General features: G+C 39.3%; 1 protein-coding gene across 1 annotated transcript in view; it reads left to right on the top strand.

Annotated features, from left to right (window-relative positions):
- The first annotated feature begins 269 nt into the window (after positions 1-269).
- The window catches only part of LOC113758319 (polyphenol oxidase, chloroplastic-like), a 123,259-nt gene continuing 101,286 nt past the window's right edge, over positions 270-22,242 (top strand). Inside the window, exon 1 of the mRNA XM_027301238.1 lies at positions 270-461. Coding sequence (XP_027157039.1) covers positions 270-461 — 192 coding nt within the window. The remainder of the gene's footprint in view (positions 462-22,242) is intronic.

Below are 22,242 nucleotides of genomic sequence, written 5' to 3'. Positions count from 1 at the left end.
TTGCAGGAATGGAAAACGAAAATGGAGTTTCGGCAGCTAACGGGGATGGCCATGCGAATGGTCATGTAGTGCCTCCTAGACCTATCTATTACTGAGCTTTAGCTGGGGGAGCTCGTGTGCGCTACTCGCCTGATCCTCGATACCCCCGATGTGCTTGTAGGGTGACTTTTGCTTACCCAAATCATGTTGTACTGGCCTTGGACGACGAGCGTCGTCAGTTGGTGACTGCCAACTTGGACTTACAGGCTGAGGTGGACGAGCTACGACAGATGGTGAGCGCTCAGGGTGAGAGGGTCGCCGAGCTTGAGGAGGTGATTGAGGGCGAGGTTGCCACATCTGCTGTGGTTAATGAGGAGCTCCGTAGCACTAGAGCTCAGCTTACTAGGCTGAGAGAGGAGGTCCGTAGTCGGGCTTCCGATATTGTAGCTGATGCCACTAGGCTAGTCGATGAGGCTATGGGGGTAGCCCAGGACTCTGAGGAGGATCCGGAGGAGGATCCTGGGGAGGAGGTTCCTCCTGATAGTCCTACTGTGGACTAGGTCTAGGCAGTTTGACTACTCTTTTGACTCTTTTGACCAGTATAGCTAGAATTAGCTGGGGTGATGCTAAGTGCTGAGGCCATTGTATTTTGCATGACTGTGTGGCTTATTTTGACGCACTTGCTCTTACTTTAGTCTTCTGTGACTAAAAGTACTTCTGCGGCACCTGTGTGCTATATTTTTATGACTACCCCATGACTTGCTGATTGTATGAACTTGATATGTTAATGAATGTAAATTATTGTTAATTTCAATATTTTCTTGATCAGCTCTTGCTCTTTACTTTGCACCGCATAATTTATTTATTTATTTCTTGCAATAGGCACGCCTAAGTTATGGAAGGGCTAAGAAGGGGTCGAGGCCGTGGTCGAGGCCGTGGGCGGGGGACTAGACCGGCCCAACCTCAGGGGAATGACCAGGGATCGGCAACTGGACCGACCCAGGGCCAGGAAAATATAGAGGGTAATCAAGTGGCTACTGCCATTAACAGGATGACGGATATCCTAGAACGTTTAGCTGATAGACAAGGACCTGGACCGTTTAACCAGCCTGGGGGTCAGGAAAGAGGAGAGGATAGAGCCCTAGAGAGATTCTTAAAATTTAACCCGCCTAAGTTCCTTGGCGAGCCTGATCCTGAGGTCGCGGAGAATTGGTTAGAAAGAATGACCAACATATTCACTGCTTTAGATTACACTGAGGATAGGCGAGTGAACTTTGCTGCTTTCCAATTTGAGGGAGTAGCCCGTGCTTGGTGGGATTTGATAAAAGGAAAATGGGAAATGGCTCAAACCCCTTGGACTTGGGAGAATTTCACAAGGGAGTTTAATGAAAAGTTTCTTCCGTCCTTAATCCAAGAGAAAAGGGAGGATGAATTTATTAAGTTGAAACAAGGAACCCTTACTGTAGCAGAGTATGAAGGGAAGTTCACTAAACTTTCCAAATACGCTCCCGAGTTAGTAGCCAATGAACGGAGGAGAATTAGAAGGTTTGTATAGGGACTTAATGTGGAACTTCAGGAGGGCCTGGCTGCAGCCCAAATCTCTACCTTTACTGAGGCTTTATGATATAGGCAACCCTAGGGGAAGACCCTCCTAGAACCTCCCAACCTTGTAATTATCAGAGTTGGATCTTTTCTCCCAACAGAAATTGAACTCGATTGTTCTCATGAACTCAAGACCTCTGACACACAAAGGTAATCAGCAACCTTAAGCAAATAAGGATGGATGAAGCGACACCACGATTAGGGAACAAGCTAATCGATAAAGTCTGATTTGAATCCTAAGCCATGAACTCAAGAATTCAGGAGTAAGTTCGATTAAGAACTTGAAGGAAAATTCCTCACGATTTCTGGTTGTAATAATCTGTCTTTTACTCTTACAAGAGGTGCCTTTTATAGGCTAAAACTAGGGCAAAAATCCGGCCCACATAAACCTGGAAGAAATTCGGCCCGCACAAAGAGCTTAAAGAGCCAGCTCTTTAAGGCTTTCCGGTAAGGCCCAATAAGTAATAAACCTGGAAGAAATTCGGTCCGCACAAAGAGCTTAAAGAGCCAGCTCTTTAAGGCTTTCCGGTAAGGCCCAATAAGTAATAAAATACTAAACGCCTAACAACTACTAAACTAGACAGTCTTAAAACAACTACCAACTAGGCTAACAAGTATGAGATCATTCCTTCGCTTCAAACGTACAAGTGAACAAAGTAACTTCATGGTCTATCGAATCTTCAAACCTAGCTTGCCCCTTGCTTGTATGGTGAATGATCAAGGCTCGCAAAGCTTCTTTCACCTTCTTGGTTCTTGACCTTGTCATCGGACCGCCAATGTGGACCAAAGGATCCTTGCCCCAAGGTTGAAGTTATTGCACACCCGTATCCGCATCATTCCCTCTTTCCTCGAAAAGATTCGTCCTCGAATCTTCAAAGTCTCCTCTTGAAAGTGAGTTGTCCGCAAATCGATGGTGCGCTTAAAGGACAACAGTGTTGGAAGTAGACGAATGACTACGAGCCATGTTGCATGTCGTTTGGTCAGCTTCGGGAAGGGCTCAAACAAGGACATGCGCCAAGGTAGGAAAGAGCTTGTGTAAGGCGTGTGAAAATCCCAAGTGGCAATCCAAAACTCTCTAATTAGCCTTTGGTCATGAAGCTTCACATTGATACCTTGATTGTGCAAAGGTGTAAAATCCAGCACTAGTTGACATTGATTTGAATCATCTTGCATGGATAAATTGTGAGCATGTTGTTGCATGGATGAGGCACTAAACAACTCGTGGAGGACGGCTTTGGGATCTTGCGTGACACGCAATTTCTTTTCTTCCAACATATAAGGTAGCAAACAATTGAATTCCACTTCGTGAGGGTTACTCGAACTAGCACAAGTTGAAGTTGACAAATTGAGCACTTGGCCACCAGCTTTTAGTTGTGTGACTAAGCATGAAAGATCACCACCTTTAGTTGGAATAAGCACGAAATCAGGTTGTAAGCCTTTAATCAAAACTGGAAAATTGTGGACAGCTTTACAACCTACAAAAACAAAATAAACTTCAACTTGAAACAAATTTGAAATCGGGTAAAGAAGTAATGGTACATTATCAACTAAATGGTAAGAAGGTATAGAACAAGTTTTAAGTGTGAAAACTCCCTTTGCCACTTCATTATTCCTTCCACAAATTGATTCAACTTGAGAAGGCATTGCTAGCCTTTTACACTTTTCTTCAAAATCTGGATAAGAAATACAAGTGTTAGGATGGAAATTATACTCAAAAGAAGGTAGAGATGAAGAATGAACCATAGGTAGTAAATGAGAGTCAAAGTTTGGAATTCTCCCTTCATGGTTGGTTTGAATTGATTCCCCTTTGGTATGGACAGATTTGAATTGAAATTGTTCCATGAGGTGATCCCAAATAGATTTAATTCCTAAAAGACAAACTCCATGGAAACTAGTGAATTGTACAAGTGACTTTGGAATGGAGCATGGCATGACTAACTTCACTTGACTTTGCTTAATCTGCACAAATGAAGAAACACTAAATAAAGCAAAGGTAAGTTCGTTAGAAAAACAATAAGCCCTCACATTTTTGCTCAAAATCGTCTCACTTTCTCTCTTTTCTTCCTTTTTACCACTCATCTCATCAGATTTTTCCATCTCTTTATCTAGTTTAACGCCCTCGATTGTTTTCTCATCATCAACCTCCTCAACAAATGGTTCAATAGGATGAGATACTCCTTTGTTGGGAATAGGGTCAGCTATCTCCTTCTTAGAAAACTCACTTTGATAGCATCCATTTGACTCCATTTGTTTTTTGTGTAGAAGACGTTGATATGTCTCCCAAAATGACTCCGCATGAGGTGGTTCAACTCTAAGTTTAGTCTTAGAAAATGTTGAATGAACCTTCTTATCACCTCTTGCATAAACTGGCTTTAAAGAGGTAGATTGCATGGAACCCCTCCTCTTGAGAGATTCGTTCTCTCGTTGGAGCCGATTGTACAAGTCCGCAGTATAATGGGAGGGTACAAATCGTTTCCTCATCACTTGCTTCATTTCAGTCCAAGTGTCAATTGGTTGTTCCCTATTTCTCCTCCTTGTGGCACATACTTGCCCCCACCAAATAGATGCATAATCTTGAAATTCAATAGCTGCAAGTTTCACCTTTTTCTCTTCAGAGTAGTTGTGGACTTCAAACACTTGCTCAACTCGTCTAACCCAATCCAAGTAAGTTTCAGGATCATTTTTCCCATGAAAGGTAGGCATCTTGGTCTTGATCGAACCAAGATTGTCATCGGTTCTCCTAGGTCGGCCTCGACCTTCCCTCGCTTCCCTCTGGCTTTTCCTTGATCGAAAAGAGATGTTAGAATGATATCTCTTATCATCTGCATCATGATCAGCACTCTGAACACTCGAAGCCCTATTGTGTGTATCTCCGGTACCTCGCATCGCAATGGCAGCCACCCTGTCGGTTAGTTGTTGGAGAGTTTGGAGCACCAATTTGAGTGACATGTCGGTCTCGGACGGCTCGGCCATGTTCCCCTCTTGAGACATATTGTCCAACCTGCAAAACAAGTGTATCCTAGTCTACCTTGCAAAGCACTCGTGTATCACTCAAGAAAACACACTCACTCCCAATTTTCCTTCTCGAAGTTCTTAAAACAACTCAACTCTCAAAAGTTCCAGAATTAAATACCCTATAAGCAAGTAACAAGACACAAAGCAGAATTTTGCAAATCTTAGAAAAACTCTACCCGAAGCTGGAACCTTTTTTTTTTTTTTTTTTTTGAGCTGTTGTTTTGCTGAGTTTCTGGTAGTACTTTGGAAGGTAAATGGTGCTTTTGGGGTGCTCAAATAATGCAAGAACCAGTCCTCAAATTTCAGGGAAATCGGCTCGCAAAGACTAGCTCAACCGATTTTAGAAACCCAAGAATTTAAAGGCGGTGTGGCTAAGGTGTTTGTGGCGGTTTAGGTTTGGTTTTGGAAACTGATTTTGGGGTGCTTGGGGTCTGGTTAGGTAGTTTGGAGTCGTTGAAATTCAATTAAGATTGGAACTCAAGAGTTGGAAACCAATCAAAATTAGGAAACCCAAGTTTTGGGAAATCAACCAAGATTTGGAGACTAATCAAGATTTGGGAACCCACCAAGAATTGGAAGCTCACGATTTTTTTTTTGGAAACTTGATTTCCTTTGTATGAGAGCCAATTCCTTCTCTTCTTCCTTTTTTTTTTCTTTCGTTTTTTTTTCTCCTTTTTTTTTCGGCTCTTCAAGGAACACAAATTCAGATCACACCAACAAGTTCAAGAAAACGGATGAAAGGTTATGCCAATTCCAAGAAAACCCTAGTTCTTGGTTTATTGTTCAAGAATTTTCAAAACAAGACTTGGTGGTCCAAGAACTTCAAGAATTTGTTCAAGAAACACAAGAATTTTCCCAAATTACGTTGTGGTGTTTAGGGTTTGCAAGAACAACAACCAATACTCAAGAAATAGGCAAAACAGAATTTCAGCAAAACTCAAAAGAAAATTCCAGCAATACTCTAGCAACTTGGACACTAAAACAATATAAGGTACGTGACTCTTTTTTTTTTTTTTTCTTTAAACCCTAACAACCCAAACACAAGTATAACAAATCCAAGAACTTGGACAGAAAACACAAAAAGACAACACCCAAACAGTTTTTTTGTTTTTTACTCGGATGAACAGTAACATGAACAGTACGCTACAGTACGATGAACAGTAATTCGGAACAGTAACGATGAACAGTAATCGCTACAGTCTTTTTTGTTTTTTTGACAAAAGACACAAACTAACAAGATTTGAACAACTTCAATTAAAAGAGAATTAACCTGATGCTCTGATTACCAACTGATATAGGCAACCCTAGGGGAAGACCCTCCTAGAACCTCCCAACCTTGTAATTATCAGAGTTGGATCTTTTCTCCCAACAGAAATTGAACTCGATTGTTCTCATGAACTCAAGACCTCTGACACACAAAGGTAATCAGCAACCTTAAGCAAATAAGGATGGATGAAGCGACACCACGATTAGGGAACAAGCTAATCGATAAAGTCTGATTTGAATCCTAAGCCATGAACTCAAGAATTCAGGAGTAAGTTCGATTAAGAACTTGAAGGAAAATTCCTCACGATTTCTGGTTGTAATAATCTCCCTTACTCTTACAAGAGGTGCCTTTTTATAGGCTAAAACTAGGGCAAAAATCCGGCCCACATAAACCTGGAAGAAATTCGGCCCGCACAAAGAGCTTAAAGAGCCAGCTCTTTAAGGCTTTCCGGTAAGGCCCAATAAGTAATAAACCTGGAAGAAATTTGGTCCGCACAAAGAGCTTAAAGAGCCAGCTCTTTAAGGCTTTCCGGTAAGGCCCAATAAGTAATAAAATACTAAACGCCTAACAACTACTAAACTAGACAGTCTTAAAACAACTACCAACTAGGCTAACAAGTATGAGATCATTCCTTCGCTTCAAACGTACAAGTGAACAAAGTAACTTCATGGTCTATCGAATCTTCAAACCTAGCTTGCCCCTTGCTTGTATGGTGAATGATCAAGGCTCGCAAAGCTTCTTTCACCTTCTTGGTTCTTGACCTTGTCATCGGACCGCCAATGTGGACCAAAGGATCCTTGCCCCAAGGTTGAAGTTATTGCACACCCGTATCCGCATCACTTTAGAGAAAGCGCAAAGGGTTGAGAATGCAAGATCTCAAGTGAGGGATTTCCACAACAGAAAAAGGAATTTTCCTAGTCGCACTTCTGTGCAGACCAGTAAGAATGTACACCCTTCTAAAATGGGAAGATGTGACGCCCCGAAAAGTATGAGTGTGAGAACCCGAAAATTTTCTAATTTTCTAGGGTTTATTTTTTTAAACGCCCGCCTTTTCTACATTTTCTTGATTAGAAAAATTCCCCAGATAAAGTTATGAGCAAAGATAGTTTTAAAATGATTTTTCTAGTTGTCGGTTAGTTTTTGAGAATTAGTTTTTTGAGAAATTAAGAGCGTATTTTGAACGTGGACCCGCAAGTGCGGTAAAATGCATTATATTTTTGACAACTTGTTGGAATTTTGTATTAAGTGATATTATTGTACAATGTGTTAAGATATTTGTATTGGAGAGACAAAAAGATAAGTTTTAAACCTAAAGGTGACAAGTGTCACTTTCTTACTCAAGGGTGGACTTTGACCATTTTACTACATTTACTAATTGATTAAAAACTTGACCCAAAATTCATCTTCTTCATAAGCTCCTTGGCCGAACCTCTTGGAGACAAAAAGAGAGAAAAGCTTCCAATTTCTTCCTTCTATTTCTTGCCCAATCTCACAAACCAACCGTTAAAACCGTGATTTGCTCCATAAAAACCTTTCTCTTGGTGGTATTAAGGTGTGTGGTGAAGTGGTTTGAGAAGCAAAGGTGCTAAGTTGGGTCTTTCCTTGGGTTTGCATGGTAAGTGACTAAGGAACCTTTCCTTTGATCTTGATAATGTTCAATTAGTGATTGGTGGTGGTTGAATAAGTGATTTTATGGATGATTTCATGATTTAGGTTGAAATTAGTGAAGTTTTATATTTAATTAGGATTTTTCTGTTCTCATATGATTGTTATTATGTGGTTATGTTTGATGATTGGAAATGATAGTTGATGATTCTAGAAGGTGGAAAAAGTGGAAGATTGCAAGTAAATGCTGTTTTGGAAGAAATCTGGAAAATTAGGGTTCTTGGTTCTTCATTCTGTCCGGTTTTGTATCTCATGGTTAGGGGCCGAATTGGCCTTGTCTCAAAACATGAAAGTTGTAGGTATTGATGTTTTAAGGGTTCCTGTCAAATTTCAGGTCAATTGGAGTAGTGTAGAATGAGATAAGCCGAAATTACTATTGCTGTTCTGGGTTCATCAGGATGTTAGAACTGCGTCTGAAATGGGTTGTTTGACTGGAATTGTTTTGGATTTGGGTGTTGAGGTCTTCTGATGAAATGTAGCTTGATGTCCTAGCTACCATATTCCTTTGGAATTTCTGCATTTGGACCTGTTTAGACTGAGTTGTACTGATTACAGCATAGTGTAATTTGTAAACCTGCAATTACGGTTCTGGTTTGTTATTTTGGCATATTTGACTTAGTTGTGTTGGATTTGGACTGAGTGACCTTCTAAAATGTTGTAGCCCTGTCTTTTAGCTTCGAAACGGTGGGTCTTGGACCTTCATCCGATACTTCGATGTGCCTTTGATACCATTACCGTAAAATGACGTCAAAATGTTTTTCTGTTTTGAGCTAAACTTTCATTTCCGGACTTTTCCCTACTTGGAGCTTGCTGAATGGCTATTGGATGAACTTTGTTGTGTGTGTGTACCTTTGGGACTGGCTGAGGAAATAATGAAGCCATGATGGCTGGAAAAGTAAGCAAATTCAAGGAAGTGCTGTCCGAACTTTGAAGGGACTTGTTTGCATTGAGTTTTGTGATCTAAGACTTGGATTTGAGCAAGGCCATGTTATATGATGGATGATTTCTGAGCCATGGAGGTGAGTGACCCTAAACTATTTCCAAAGTACTTGTGAAATGTTTCTTGCATTATGTACTCGATTGCATATCATGCGTGCTTGCATGTGAGTTCATGACATGATTTGGCTTCAATGAGTTCTGGAAAGTCTTGTGCTGGACACCAACGTCTTCACTCTGTTTATGGTTCATGTTCATGTTTATCTGGAGCTCAAGAAGGGGCTCCTCTTAATGTTAATGTTAATGTTAAATGATCTATTTGAGCGTTGGGTGTTCAAGTGCTATGATTTCCCTGGCTCACGAGAGCACTAAACGAACATTTGATCTCTGAATCATGACATCATCGAAATGATCGAAATGCCAACATTGTGAAATATATTTGTTTAATGATTTTACTGGTTACTCGCTGAGCTTCTAGCTCACCCCAAAAATATTTTATTCCCCTCCACAGGGCTCGGCGAAGGAAGACTTGTAGTACTTGTTCACGTGACTGGATGGCATATATCTTGTATAATTTGATTTGGAATCATTTTATGTATAGTTGAGAATTTATTTCCGCTTGGGGAATTAGTTTCCGTTGCATTTGTGACATGTAATTATTGGAGAATTTGATGTAATATTTGAGTTTTATCTTGTAATCTGTTTGAGGAATGTAGTGAACGACTGAGTCCCGGCGAGAGCCGGGCAGGCGGTCCGCCGAACCCTCTGGTTCGCCTTAGGGGGAGGTGGGGCTGTCACAGAAGAGGAGAAGGAGGAACGAGAACTGCTGGAGCTTCTAGGGGAGCTCTATCTAGAGGAGGTCGTAGCGGGACGACTCAAGTTAGGGGGGCACCTTCTGTTGGATCGACTGTAACCCCTCAAGTTACATGTGGGTATTGTGGTAAACCCAACCATTCTGAGAACGATTGCTGGAGAAAGTTGGGGAAATGTTTATTTTGTGGGAGTACGGAACATCAAGTCGCCAGTTGTCCAAAATCACCAAAGACAGGGGGAAATGCTCAAAGGCCAGAAAAGTCAACTTCTAAGCAGACCAGTGCCGGAGGGAGCCGACCGAAAGTACCGGCCAGGGTTTATGCACTGGATTATCAACAAGTTCCTTAGGCAACTGAGGTGGTAGAAGGTACAATCCCAATCTTTCATCGTTTAGCTAGGGTTTTAATTGATCCAGGTGCAACTCATTCCTTTGTAAACCCTAACTTCATGAATGGGATAGACTTGAAGCCAATTAAGTTACCATATGACTTGGAGGTTAAAACACCTACTGGAGACAAAAGCTTAATTGCTAATCTGGAGTACAGGAATAGTGAAATCTATGTAGGGGAACGGAAATTATGGGCCGATTTGATCGGTTTGACGATTAAGGGATATGATGTAATCTTGGGAATGGATTGGTTAGCCCGTTATAATGCTCAGTTAAACTGTAGGACGAAAATTGTAGAGTTGCATATTCCAGGAGAAGCAACCCTGAAACTGGATGTAAGGGGTAGATTAGCTTCGTCTGCACTTATTTCAGGAATTCGGGCTAGAAAATTATTAAGTAAAGGAGCTCAAGGGTATTTGGCTTTTCTTATTAACACTCCTAGTGATAAGGTGAATTTGGAAGACACACCAGTAGTAAAGGATTTTCCAGATGTTTTTCCTGAAGAATTGGAGTCTCTACCCCTGGAACGGGAAATAGCTTTTAAGATCGATGTGATTCCGGGAACAGCACCTATCTCAAGGACACCATATAGGATGGCTCCCGCTGAATTGAAGGAATTGAAGTTACAATTACAGGATTTGTTGGAACGGGGTTTTATACGAGAGAGTGATTCCCCGTGGGGAGCCCCAGTTTTGTTTGTAAAGAAGAAAGATGGGAGTTTGAGGTTATGTATAGATTATCGAGGTTTAAATGATATTATGATTAAGAATAAATACCCACTGCCCCACATTGATGAGTTGTTTGACCAATTGCAAGGAGCTGTAGTATTTCTCAAAATTGGATTTGAGACAGGGTTATTACCAGTTAAGGATTTTGGAGAAGGACATACCCAAGACTGCTTTTAACTCGAGATATGGGCATTTTGAGTTTGCCGTAATGCCATTTGGGTTAACAAATGCTCCTGCTGCTTTTATGGATTTAATGCATAGGGTTTGTAAGCCCTATTTGGATCAATTTGTAGTGGTGTTCATTGATGATATTTTGGTATATTCTAAGAATGTGGAGGATCATGAAAAGCATTTGAGAATTGTTTTGCAAACTTTAAGGAAACATCAACTATACGCTAAATTTAGTTAGTGTGAGTTCTGGTTACAAGTTGTGACTTTCTTAGGACACATAATTTCTGAGAATGGGATTAAAGTGGATCCAGCTAAAGTTGAAGCTGTTTCGAAATGAAAACGACCGGAAAACCCTACCGAGGTTCGGAGTTTTATTGGATTAGCAGGGTATTACCGGAGATTCATTCAAGATTTTTCAAAAATTGCTGGACCCATGACTGAATTGACCAAGAAAAATGGAAAGTTTATATGGAATTCTAAGTGTGAGGAAAGTTTTCAGGAATTGAAAGGACGGCTGACAAGGGTACCTGTGTTAGCCTTGCCGAATGGAAAGGATAGTTTTGTGGTTTACACAGATGCTTCTAAGGAAGGATTGGGGTGTGTTCTAATGCAAAATGACGGAGTGATAGCATATGCCTCTAGGAAATTGAAACCGCATGAAGGAAATTACCCGACTCATGATTTGGAGTTAGCAGCTGTGGTCTTTGCTTTAAAGAAATGGAGGCATTACCTGTATGGAGTGACATTTGAGGTTTTTACAGACCACAAAAGTCTTAAGTACTTATTTTCTCAAAAGGAACTGAATTTGAGGCAGCGTAGATGGATGGAATTTCTGGAAGACTATGACTGTACGATTAAATACCATCCAGGAAAAGCTAATGTAGTGGCTGATGCTTTGAGTCGTCAAGTACAGATGGCTGGATTGATGATTAAGGAATTTGAATTGTTGAAAGAAATTAGTCAGTGGAATCCTCGATTGGAACCGAGGAAAGTAATTCTGGGGAACATTGTATTGAATTCTCCTTTGATGGAACGTATCAAGGAATCCCAAGGAAAGGACACTGAAGTACAGAAATGGTCGGAAAAGGTTAAAAAGGGGGACAAATCGAATTTTAACTTGGGACCAAACGGTGTATTGAGATTTCGGAATCGGGTAGTTGTGCCAAAAGATGAAGGACTTAGAAAGGAAATTTTAGAAGAGGCACACCGATCAAAGTTTACAGTACATCCAGGAGGGAATAAAATGTACCAGGACTTGAAGAGTCTTTATTGGTGGAAAAATATGAAGAAGGAGATTGCCCAATTTGTCCAAACGTGCTTAATTTGTCAACAGGTTAAAGCCGAACATCAGAAACCATCAGGGCTTTTGCAACCTCTAGAAATACCTGAGTGGAAATGGGAGAATATCACTATGGATTTTGTATCGGGGTTACCAAGAACACAGAAAGGCCATGATGCGATTTGGGTAATCGTAGATAGATTGACCAAATCAGCTCATTTTCTGCCAATTAATATGAAATATCCATTGGAGAAGTTGGCCAGGTTGTATTTGGATGAGATCATTTGGTTGCATGGAATACCTGTCAGTATCGTATCGGATAGAGATCCAAGATTTGTTTCGAGGTTCTGGCAAAAGATGCAAGAAGTATTAGGGACTAAATTGAACTTTAGTACCACTTACCATCCCCAGACGGATGGACAGTCGGAGAGGACAATTCAAACTCTTGAGGACATGTTACGGACTTGTGTTCTGGACTTTGGAGAGAGTTAGAGTAAGTTTTTGACTTTAGTGGAATTTGCCTACAATAATAGTTTCCACTCTTCTATTCAGATGGCCCCGTATGAGGCACTTTATGGTCGGAGATGTAGGTCTCCAATTTGTTGGGATGAAGTAGGTGAACGAAAAATTTTAGACCCGACTACCGTATCTTGGATTGAGGAGGCTAATGAAAAGGTAAAATTGGTACGGCAAAGGATTCAAACTGCTCAGAGTAGACAAAAAAGTTATGCCGACAATCGGAGAAAGGATTTGGAGTTCACTGTTGGAGATATGGTATTTCTCAAGATTACGCCTTTAAAAGCAAGCTTGATGTCCGGAAAAGGGAAAAAACTACAACCAAGGTTTGTAGGGCCTTATAAGATTATTCAACGAGTTGGAAATGTAGCCTATAAGCTGGAATTACCACCGAGCTTATCTCGAATTCATAACGTGTTCCATGTGTCCATGCTTAAGAAATATCATCCAGACCCCTCTCATGTTTTACAACCGGAGAATATTGAGATCGATGAAACCCTGACCTATGAGGAGAGACCGGTAAAACTTCTGGATCGAAAGGTGAAGGAATTGAGGAACAAACAGATACCACTAGTGAAAGTTCTATGGAAGAACCACGGAGTAGAGGAAGCAACATGGGAAGTTGAAGAGACAATCAGAGAGAAGTATCCAGACTTGTTCATCAACCAAGGTAAATTTCGAGGACGAAATTTTCTTAAGGGGGAGAGGATGTGAGAACTCGTAAAAACTATTATTTTTAAGCCTAATTTATGGCTTAATAAATTATTTAATTGGATTTTTACCACGAGGAATATTTTCTAGTCTTATTAGACCTAAATACATGATAATATAACTTCGTTATATTTTCAAAGTGACTCGTCTCAAAAATTAATTTCCTGGAGTGCGTTTAGTAAAAATAGTGTATAGTGCTCGGAGATTTTACCGCGTAGGAGCACAATAAGCTTGGAATATTGGAGACTTGTACTATGGTCCTAAAATAGGTAATCTTATGTATAAATACTCAAGTGATAGTTAGTAGTGCAATCGTTATAAGAATTTATCGGAAGTTTCGCGTTATAGCGTTAAAATTGACGGTACGCGTTTTCATACGCGCGACTTTATTTGAGGGACTTTAGACCCATATTTCGAGACAATTAATGTGACGCCCCGAAAAAAATGAGTTTGAGAACCCGGAAATTTTCTAATTTTCTAGGGTTTATTTTATTTAATCGCCCGCTTTTTCTACATTTTCTTTATTAGAAAAAATTCCACAGATAATGTTTATGAGCAAAGATAGTTTTAAAATGATTTTTCTAGTATCGGTTAGTGTTTGAGAAATTAAAAGCGTATTTTGAATGTGGGACCCACTAGGGCGAAAAGTTCGGAAAAATTCGACCAATTAGGTTAAGTTCCGGATACTGGGTGAAATTTATTGGGTGTTAAGAGATAAGTAGAGGAGGTGAAGTGATTGATGTGAGAGGAAAAAGAAGGATAGAAATGCATTTAATGAAGTGACACGTGTCACTTTGTGAGTGGTTGAAGCCTAAGACAACTATTCACCCTTTTGACTTTTTGCCATTTAGTTAAATATCTCACAAAAATCACAAAAATTCACTCTTTTCTTCTCCTCCATGGCTGGTTCTCTCTTGAGCAAAGAAGAAAGAAACTCTTCACCATTTTAGCTTCCATTTAGTTCAATCTTCCAAAACCAATTGCCTAAACTAGTTTCTACTCCATAAAATCCCTCCATTAGGAGCTAGTAAGTTGTTTGGTGAAGTTTTTAAGGAAGCTAAGGTGTTCTACAACTCCTTTTCTCTTGTTTACTAGGTAAGTGATGATTGAACATCCTCTTATAGCTAATGATGCTTATTTTGTGCCTAATGGTGACTTGAGTGATGGAATGTGTGATTTAGTTCTTGATTTGAAGTGATTTGGTGAAGTTTTTATTTTTTTGAGGAATTTTCTGGTTTAATGTGGTTATGATGTTGTGGTTGTTTATGATGGTTGGTAATAAGGGGTTATGACTCTAGTGGATGTATATGATAGGAAATTGCAATCAATTTTGGGTTTGGATTGAATTGTGAAATGTTAGGGTTTCATAACCCCCTTTTCTGTCCGGTTTTGGATCATGTGGTTAGAGGCCGAATTGGCCTTTGCTTAAAACATGAAAGTTTTAGGTATTGATGTTTTTGAGGTGCCTGTAAAATTTCAGGTCATTTGGAGTAGTGTAGAGTGAGATATGTCGATTTTACTGTTGCTGTTCTGGGTGATCAGAATGTGCGAACTGCGATTGTAATCGTCTGTTTTGACTGGAATTTCTTTGGATTTGGATGTTGGTGTCTTCTGATGAAATGTATCTTGATGTCTTAGCTACCGCATGCCTTTGGAATCACTGCATTTGGACCTGTATAGACTGAGTTAGACTGATTACAGTTTTGTGTGATTTGGGAACCTGCAATTACGGTTCTGGGTTGGTATTCTGCATTTTTGACTTAGTTGTGCTGGGATTTGGACTGAGTGACCTTCTACATTGTTATAGCCCTGGTTCTTAGCTTCGAAATGGTGGGTCTTACACCCTAATCCGATAATCGTAGTGCAAGTTGTGCCATTACCGCAAAGTGACGTCCAAAACTGTTTTTCTGGTTTGAGCTAAACCTTCATTTTCGGACTTTTCCCTAGCTTGACTTGTACTAGTACTACTTGGAGCTTGCTGAATGACTATGGGATGAACTTGTTGTTGTTGTGTGTGTACCTTTGGGACTGGCTGAGGATATAATGAAGCCATGATGGCTGGAAAAGTAAGGAAATTCAGGGGAAGTGCTGTCCGAACTTTTGAAGGAAGTTATTTGCATTGAGTTTGTGATTTAAGACTTGGATTTGAGCAAGGCAATGATACATGATGGATAGTTTCGGAGCCGTGGAGGTGAGTGACCTCAAACTGTTTCCAAATTTCCTTTTGAACCGCTTTACTGCATTATCTACTTTTGAACCGTTTTCAAAGTTACTTTTGGAACTGTTTCTTACATATCATGCGTGCTTGCATTAGTGTCTTGTTATTATTGATTTTGCTTTCAGTGATTGTTAAACGAGTTTTCTAGGCGAGTGTGTACTTTATCGCACTCGACCTTAATAAATATGAAATTTTCAATGATTAGTGCTTAAATGCTACTTGCGCATGAATGTAAGCCTCTTGGGCTGAACTGGCCATTGCCCCTTGTTACCGGTCGTCTCGAGCCAGAAGTGGTCTCGGTCGGGCGACTAGGAACTTGGGTGAACGTTTCGGTATACTCGAGTATTACCTTGTAGGTTGGTGGAGCCTGGCCAAAAGCCAGGGACGGGGTGAATGAATGCACGAATGAAATGAAAAGAATGCAATGAAATGACAGGAGAACGAACGTATCCTTTCATGAATGTTACTATCGCTTTCCATTGTAAATGTTTCTTGAATTATTGCTACTCCATCATTGATTTATGACATCATTGATCTATGACATCATTGAAATGAACGATTGTGAAACTGATTTGATAACTGATTTTACTGGTTACTCGCTGAGCTTCTAGCTCACCCCAAAAATGTTTTTTTCCCCTCCACAGGGCTCAAGGCGAAGGGAAGGGCTTGTAGTGTTTAATCCTGGATTATTTCATGTATGGATTTTCTTTTGTGTAATCATTCATATTGGGATTGTATTGAACGTTTAGAATTGATTGGTCGTGTAATAGTCTAGTTTTGGATTTCCTCCTGTATAATAGTTGGTATCAAGGATCAGAGTGGCGCAGTGGAAGCGTGGACGCTTCGCTTTTGATATGTAAAGTTTTCGATATTTGATTTTTATTTGAGATTTTATCTTGTATTTGTTTGAGGACTGAAGTGACTGACTGAGTCCCGGCGAGAGCTGGGCAGGCGGCCCGCCGAACCCTCTGGTTCGCCTTAGGGGGAGGTGGGGCCGTCACAATTAAGAGTGAATAATATTTATATGAACATAAGTACATTAGAGGTTTAGTGCACTAGTGAACCAAACGCGAGAGAAATCGAGCCCTAAACGCACCAAACGAGCCCTAATAAGGGTTGACTTTGGAGTGATTGTACACCACTCATTTAATCTTCTCTTGGAAGCTAACTTTGATCAAAATTTCACTCTTCCTTCTCTCACCAACAGCCGGCCAGCCTTCCCTCTCTCTCACTCCCTTGCTTCACAAATTTCTTCATCAAATTAACTACAAAACTTCAACCAATCTTCACCAAACTTGAAGACCATCTAGCAAACTACTTGGAGGTTGGATCAAGCTAACTAAAGGGCTGCATTTCACGGTTTCTTGGAGCCTCTTGTGGACCGAAAATTTCTGTTTTAAAGCTCTAAGGAGGTATAACCTCATCCTACACCTTAAACTTGGATTATGATGGTAGAAATACATCTTTAAGCTATTGCATGTGTATGGATGGCTTGATATTGTTGGAAAATTTGAAAAGTGGGCTCTTTGAATTCCCACATTTGGGTTGGTGCTGATTAGAGGATTAATGTTGGATTTAATGGTAGTTTAGTGGTTAAAATGATGGATTTATGGAGTATTATTGTTGGAAACTCAAAGTTGAAGTCATGACAAGAAACTTCCGAAACTGCCCCTGTTTTGTTCGGCCATGATTAGGCCAATTTTTGGTGATTTATTGGTGTGAACCTGATGTTTATATGTTATGTTATATGTGTAAAAATTTTCATTGGAAAACGTTAACGTTTAGATGGGCAAATGAATTTATTCGAGAACTAGGCAAGCTGGAAATTATTTTCGGATAACCCTGTCCAGCGGTAGCATTTTGACCATAACTCTGTCCTCCGATGTTGAAATTGAGTGCCGTTGGTGGCATTCGAAACTAGACATCCATACCTTTCCAACGGTGTAAAATGCGTATTCTGATTCCATGTGTAGGAGCCGAACCATTCGTTTTAAGATAGCTGTCCTGTCTCTCGGATCTGCTGGAATGGTTTGTAGAGGCAGCAACTTGAGGCTCAATTTCGAGCTGGTTGCTTGCCAAATTTCAGAACGTTTCCTTCTGTGAAATTTTAGTCCTATGAATTTATTTTCCAACGCCATAAACCATGCTCAATTCCGAGCTAAATTGACTGAGTTGTGACCAAAACAATATGACTGCCCTGTTTTGGAAAAACGTAATATTTAGACTGGTTTGGGACAAAACCCGGGAGTGATCTTATTAATTGAATTTTTGATGCTAAACCATCACCAAAAGGTATTATGGATGTATCTTAGACCTTTATTTCACAAATGAACCATGGTTGGATAGCTTTCTTGGTTAAACGATTTGAATTGGGAAAATGAAAGTCAAAAGGCAGATTGCCTTAGAAATTTTCCGGAACTTTGGATGACTAGTTAACTACCTTCCCGAGGGTATTTTTCCCTGAAATTTGGTAGAGAAATACCTTTCACCTAAGAGTAATATACTGCCAATTTTGGTACTAATCCAAGCTCGTTTCGATACCTAATTAAATTTCTAGTGTTGGAGGTTCAAATCTGGAAATTCTTCTCCAGTCTTGAATTTCCCTAACTTTGAGCTACCGTATCTCGGTACTCGAAACTCCGATTCTTGATCCGCCTGCTTTGCTATAAACCTCACTTGCAACTCTAATTGAGTTACAAATTTCAGAGGCCGGTTTGCAACGTGTGAATCGTGCCGAATTTTCAAAGTTGGCCGAAATCCAACTTAATTCTGCCTTGAAAACCAAGTCTGTACCTTCAAGCTCATTTTTGAGCACTTTCCACTTCGATTCGTGGAAAAATGTCTTCTAGGAACTTATAGTACTTTCTAAGAGGTTTCCAACGGTATAAAGTTTTCCAATTCTCGACTTGTGCCGAGTGAGTTACGATTTTTCTAAGATTCATAATAAAACTGAAATTTTCCAATTTCAAGGAAAAAGTGTTTTTCAAGAACTCTTTATTCTTTTGATATTATCTAAACGTTTTATCCCCGATTTCCAAGATAAAGACTTAAATATTTTTGAACGTTATCAAACCCCACTCGAACCTCGATTTACGAGCAATTGAGGTTCATTTTCACGGAATTTCCTCGATTAATGCTAGTGAACGAATTATTCCTCGATATTTGGGATGTGAATGATAAATTCACTATTATTTGCTCAGGCACACACGAGGACCTTCAAGAGGATTCCCCGGTGGACGCTTGAACTTCCCTTGACTTTACTCACACCTAATACTTGGTGAGTGTCAGGTGTATGTAACCTTGATACATGTTTAATTGTTATTGATAATTGGAAATCTTGAAAGTGGAGTCGAGTGTGTACGTTACCACACTCGTTCTCATTAGAAATGAAATTTTAATGATTGAAATGCATTGAATGAATGAAATGTATTGGTATGCTAGCTGCATACGTCGTTGGAGTGAATCTCCTCGACACAAAAGTGTACATGGGGGACGCCCAAATCTCATTGGCCGACCTTGGACTCGAGTCGGCATGGGCTTGGTCGGGAACCTTGGCGAGCCATGAGATATATAAGCTTGACCTAATGAGAGGTCTTGCTTGGCATACTCGAGTAGTATCGCCACCAACAAATGACAGGCGGGCCCGATACAGGGGTATGTAAGGTGAAAGGGGACAGGTTAAGTGGAGTTCTACGGACTAAACCTACCCGATTGACGGAGTGTCAATTCGTGGAGGCTATTGAATGTGCAAGTGGAATATAGCTCCTGAGAGCTCCAGTATCCTTGAATTGTTTCTGGTTATATTTCCAGTAAATTGTTAATTACTAAAATATGATTGCTTGACTTGTAAATTGAGATTGTTATTTGAGCAATGTGCTTGCATGTGTGTTCTTGGCCTCACGAGCGTTTTGCTCACCCTGTAGATTTGTTTTCCTTAACAGGACCGAATCTCGGAGAAGTATGGAGAAACCCTTCGTTGTACTTTTGTTTAAGGTTCCTACTATATTTTGGCTAGGCCCTGGTTTGGGTTGAACTTTTGGGAATTGAAATGTAAAAATTTGGGCCCTGACGTGTATTTTGAATTTAAGTCGTATTATGATTATCGATGTAATGGTTACATGTTAAGTGACTTGTTAAGCTTAAACGCTTCCGCACTATTTGTATTCATGTTGCTCTCTTCGAAATGTTTAGTTCGGTTTTAATTTGAACGGAATTGCTTGAGTCCTGGCGAGAGCTGGGCAGGCGTCCGCGGATACCCTTTGGTCCGCCTTAGGGAGATGTGGGGCGTCACATTAACTATGCATGACGACTATATTTTCAAACAAATCATAAGATTGATAGTAAAAACTCACTTCCCTGGATCTGACCTCTTGACACTTCCCCGTCTTGGAGTACGTCCCAAGAACCTCAACGCCCCTACAGAGCCAAATCCCTCATGGTCTTACCTGGACCGGACGTTTGCACTTACTGGTTCCATGCCCTTTGACCAGATCCAAAGTCATGAAATTTAGACTACCAAAATTATAATATAGCTTGAATACATTAGATAGTAATCACGAAGTTAACCAGTCTCATCTAACCAGATCTAAACTTGTAGATCTACACTATCAGTAGCATAAATAAGAAAGATGGTAATCACGAAGTTAATAAATCTCATTGGAAAGATTTAATCTTGTAGATCTACACTACTAACATCATAATAAGTGAAGAAAGATAGTCATCTCCCCACTTCCCCCTCTGTTATTTACACTAATATTAACACTAAGTACATGGTCTTACCTGGACCGGACGTTGGCACTTGTTTGATGCAAGAACTTCTCAAATAATAATTTTAGCCAAATATCCAATAATTTTAATATCTCTTCTACATATGACTACACATATTTAGAAAAAAAAATACAAACTAAACTGCAAATGAAAAGGACCCTTATCCAAATCTCTTTCTCCTCTACCAAAAGGCTCAATTTTAAAAAAGAAAGCAACAACAAAATAGTTAATAACCATGTATCTTCATGTATGTTGTTACTTATTTACTCTTATTATTATGTGTGAAAAAATCAATCAAATTTAAAAGAGTAAGAAAACTGATGAGCGCGGGGTATACATATAACAATTATCTCATCTACAGTCAAATTTTACATTTATAAAATCTTAAATACCCCACACGCGATTTTTTGCAAGTATACGAGTCGAGATTGAGTATAGGGTATTAAGGGTCGAACCTACAGATAAGAGTGTCAATTACCAATGTTTTTCGAACACTTTTATTATTTAGACTATCATAAGTGCAAGAAATTAAATCTACACTATAAACATGAGATAAAAGTAATAAAAATAACAATATAAGGCTCCTAGAGGTATCGAATTCCTCATTACTTTTGCAAATGAAATTACCGGTTAAGTGAATACTATTATCTTGGCTAATTATGGCGTAATTTCCTAATATATGTGAAACCTACTCTCGTAGTGAATCAACTATACTTGCAGTTAAACCATACGTACTCTCGTGGTTATGAAATTAATTACAAGTTCATTTCTTCTATGCAATTACATAAAACAAGTCACTAAAACCACATAGGTGCACCTGTACTCTCGCGAGTGTACTCCATAGGTTTATCACTTCTTTAAACTAGTGTTAATCCCAATTCTCATTGCAAATTTAGCACCTTAAGATTATCACAATTAATGGCTGGTTAATCAGGATTAGAAAACCAAAAGAGATAAATAATTTGCTCAAAATAACATCATCAAATAACCAAGTAAATATCACTAACAATATATAGCAAGTTCATCTATACTCTAGGAATAAACTTTAACTAAATATGAAGAACAAGATCCAAACTTGTATTATAGTTAAATATGAACTTAAATACAAAAGAGAAAGTGATAGAAGAGAAGTCACCCATGTCACATGAGTTTCAAGCTTTCAATCTTTACTCCTCAATTCTTCATCCAAATCTAACTACAAATACAAGAAAGATGAACTACTCTAACTATACTATACTAATGAACTAAAAAAAAACTAATAAAGACTACATTTTTATGGAGTTTTTCTAGCCTTCCAAAGTTGCGAAAATGTTCCCGAAAGGCCTCTTTTTATAAAGGAATTAAAGGTCCAAATGAGTTGTTTCTAGTTGTCATTTTTTCCTCTTGAAATATCCAAAAGTTGTTTTTACAAGTTTCCATGCTTGCTTGCTCAGATATAGCCGGAATCTTTCAGAAAAATGGGATAAAAAACTTATGTGAACAAAGCACAAGTTGCAGAGTAATTTGTAGCTAAAATTGAAGAATAAGCTACCTCGAAAATGCGACTTGAGGTAGCGTATTGTAGCCACGTTTTGCTCTTTTGCAGGTATGCTCATCTCTGGTTGTTCTTCATCCTTGCTCTGTTTTTATACCAAATTCAATTGATATATTCTTGATGATGGAAGCTGAACAATGTGAGGACCCGTAAATTTCCCTTATTTTATATTCTTTTATTTTATTTTCTCTCATGCATTTTCTTCACTATACCCTATGATATTGATTTTTCTAGAGATTTTATAAGTGAATAGAGTTTCTAAATCATTTTCCTTTAGTTCATGATAAGTTTGGAGTGTATATTGGACGTGGGACCCGCTAGTGCATTAAGTGCGATAAATTCAACCAATTAGATTAAGTTTTGTATACCGGAATTAATTTCCTAGAGGTAATTAGAGGTTACTTAGATGGTTTAATCTTGGAGAGACAAAAGGATAACTTTAAACCTACAAAGTGCCAAGTGTCACTTACCTAGTCAAAGTTGGACTTGGCTAACTTTCTTACCTTTACTAAAAACTTCAATTTTGACCAAGAAACCACCTTCATTTCCAACCTCTTGGCCGAACCTCTCCTTGAGAGAAAAGAAAAGAAAGCTTCCACTACTTCTTCCATTTCTTGCTTAAATCTTGAAATCCAACCGATTAAATCTTGAAT

The sequence above is a fragment of the Coffea eugenioides genome, unplaced genomic scaffold, assembly GCF_003713205.1.
Source record: "Coffea eugenioides isolate CCC68of unplaced genomic scaffold, Ceug_1.0 ScVebR1_47;HRSCAF=261, whole genome shotgun sequence".
Taxonomy (NCBI): Eukaryota; Viridiplantae; Streptophyta; class Magnoliopsida; order Gentianales; family Rubiaceae; genus Coffea; species Coffea eugenioides.
The sequence above is the reverse complement of the archived record's forward strand: the minus strand, read 5'-3'. Positions and strand labels throughout refer to the sequence as shown.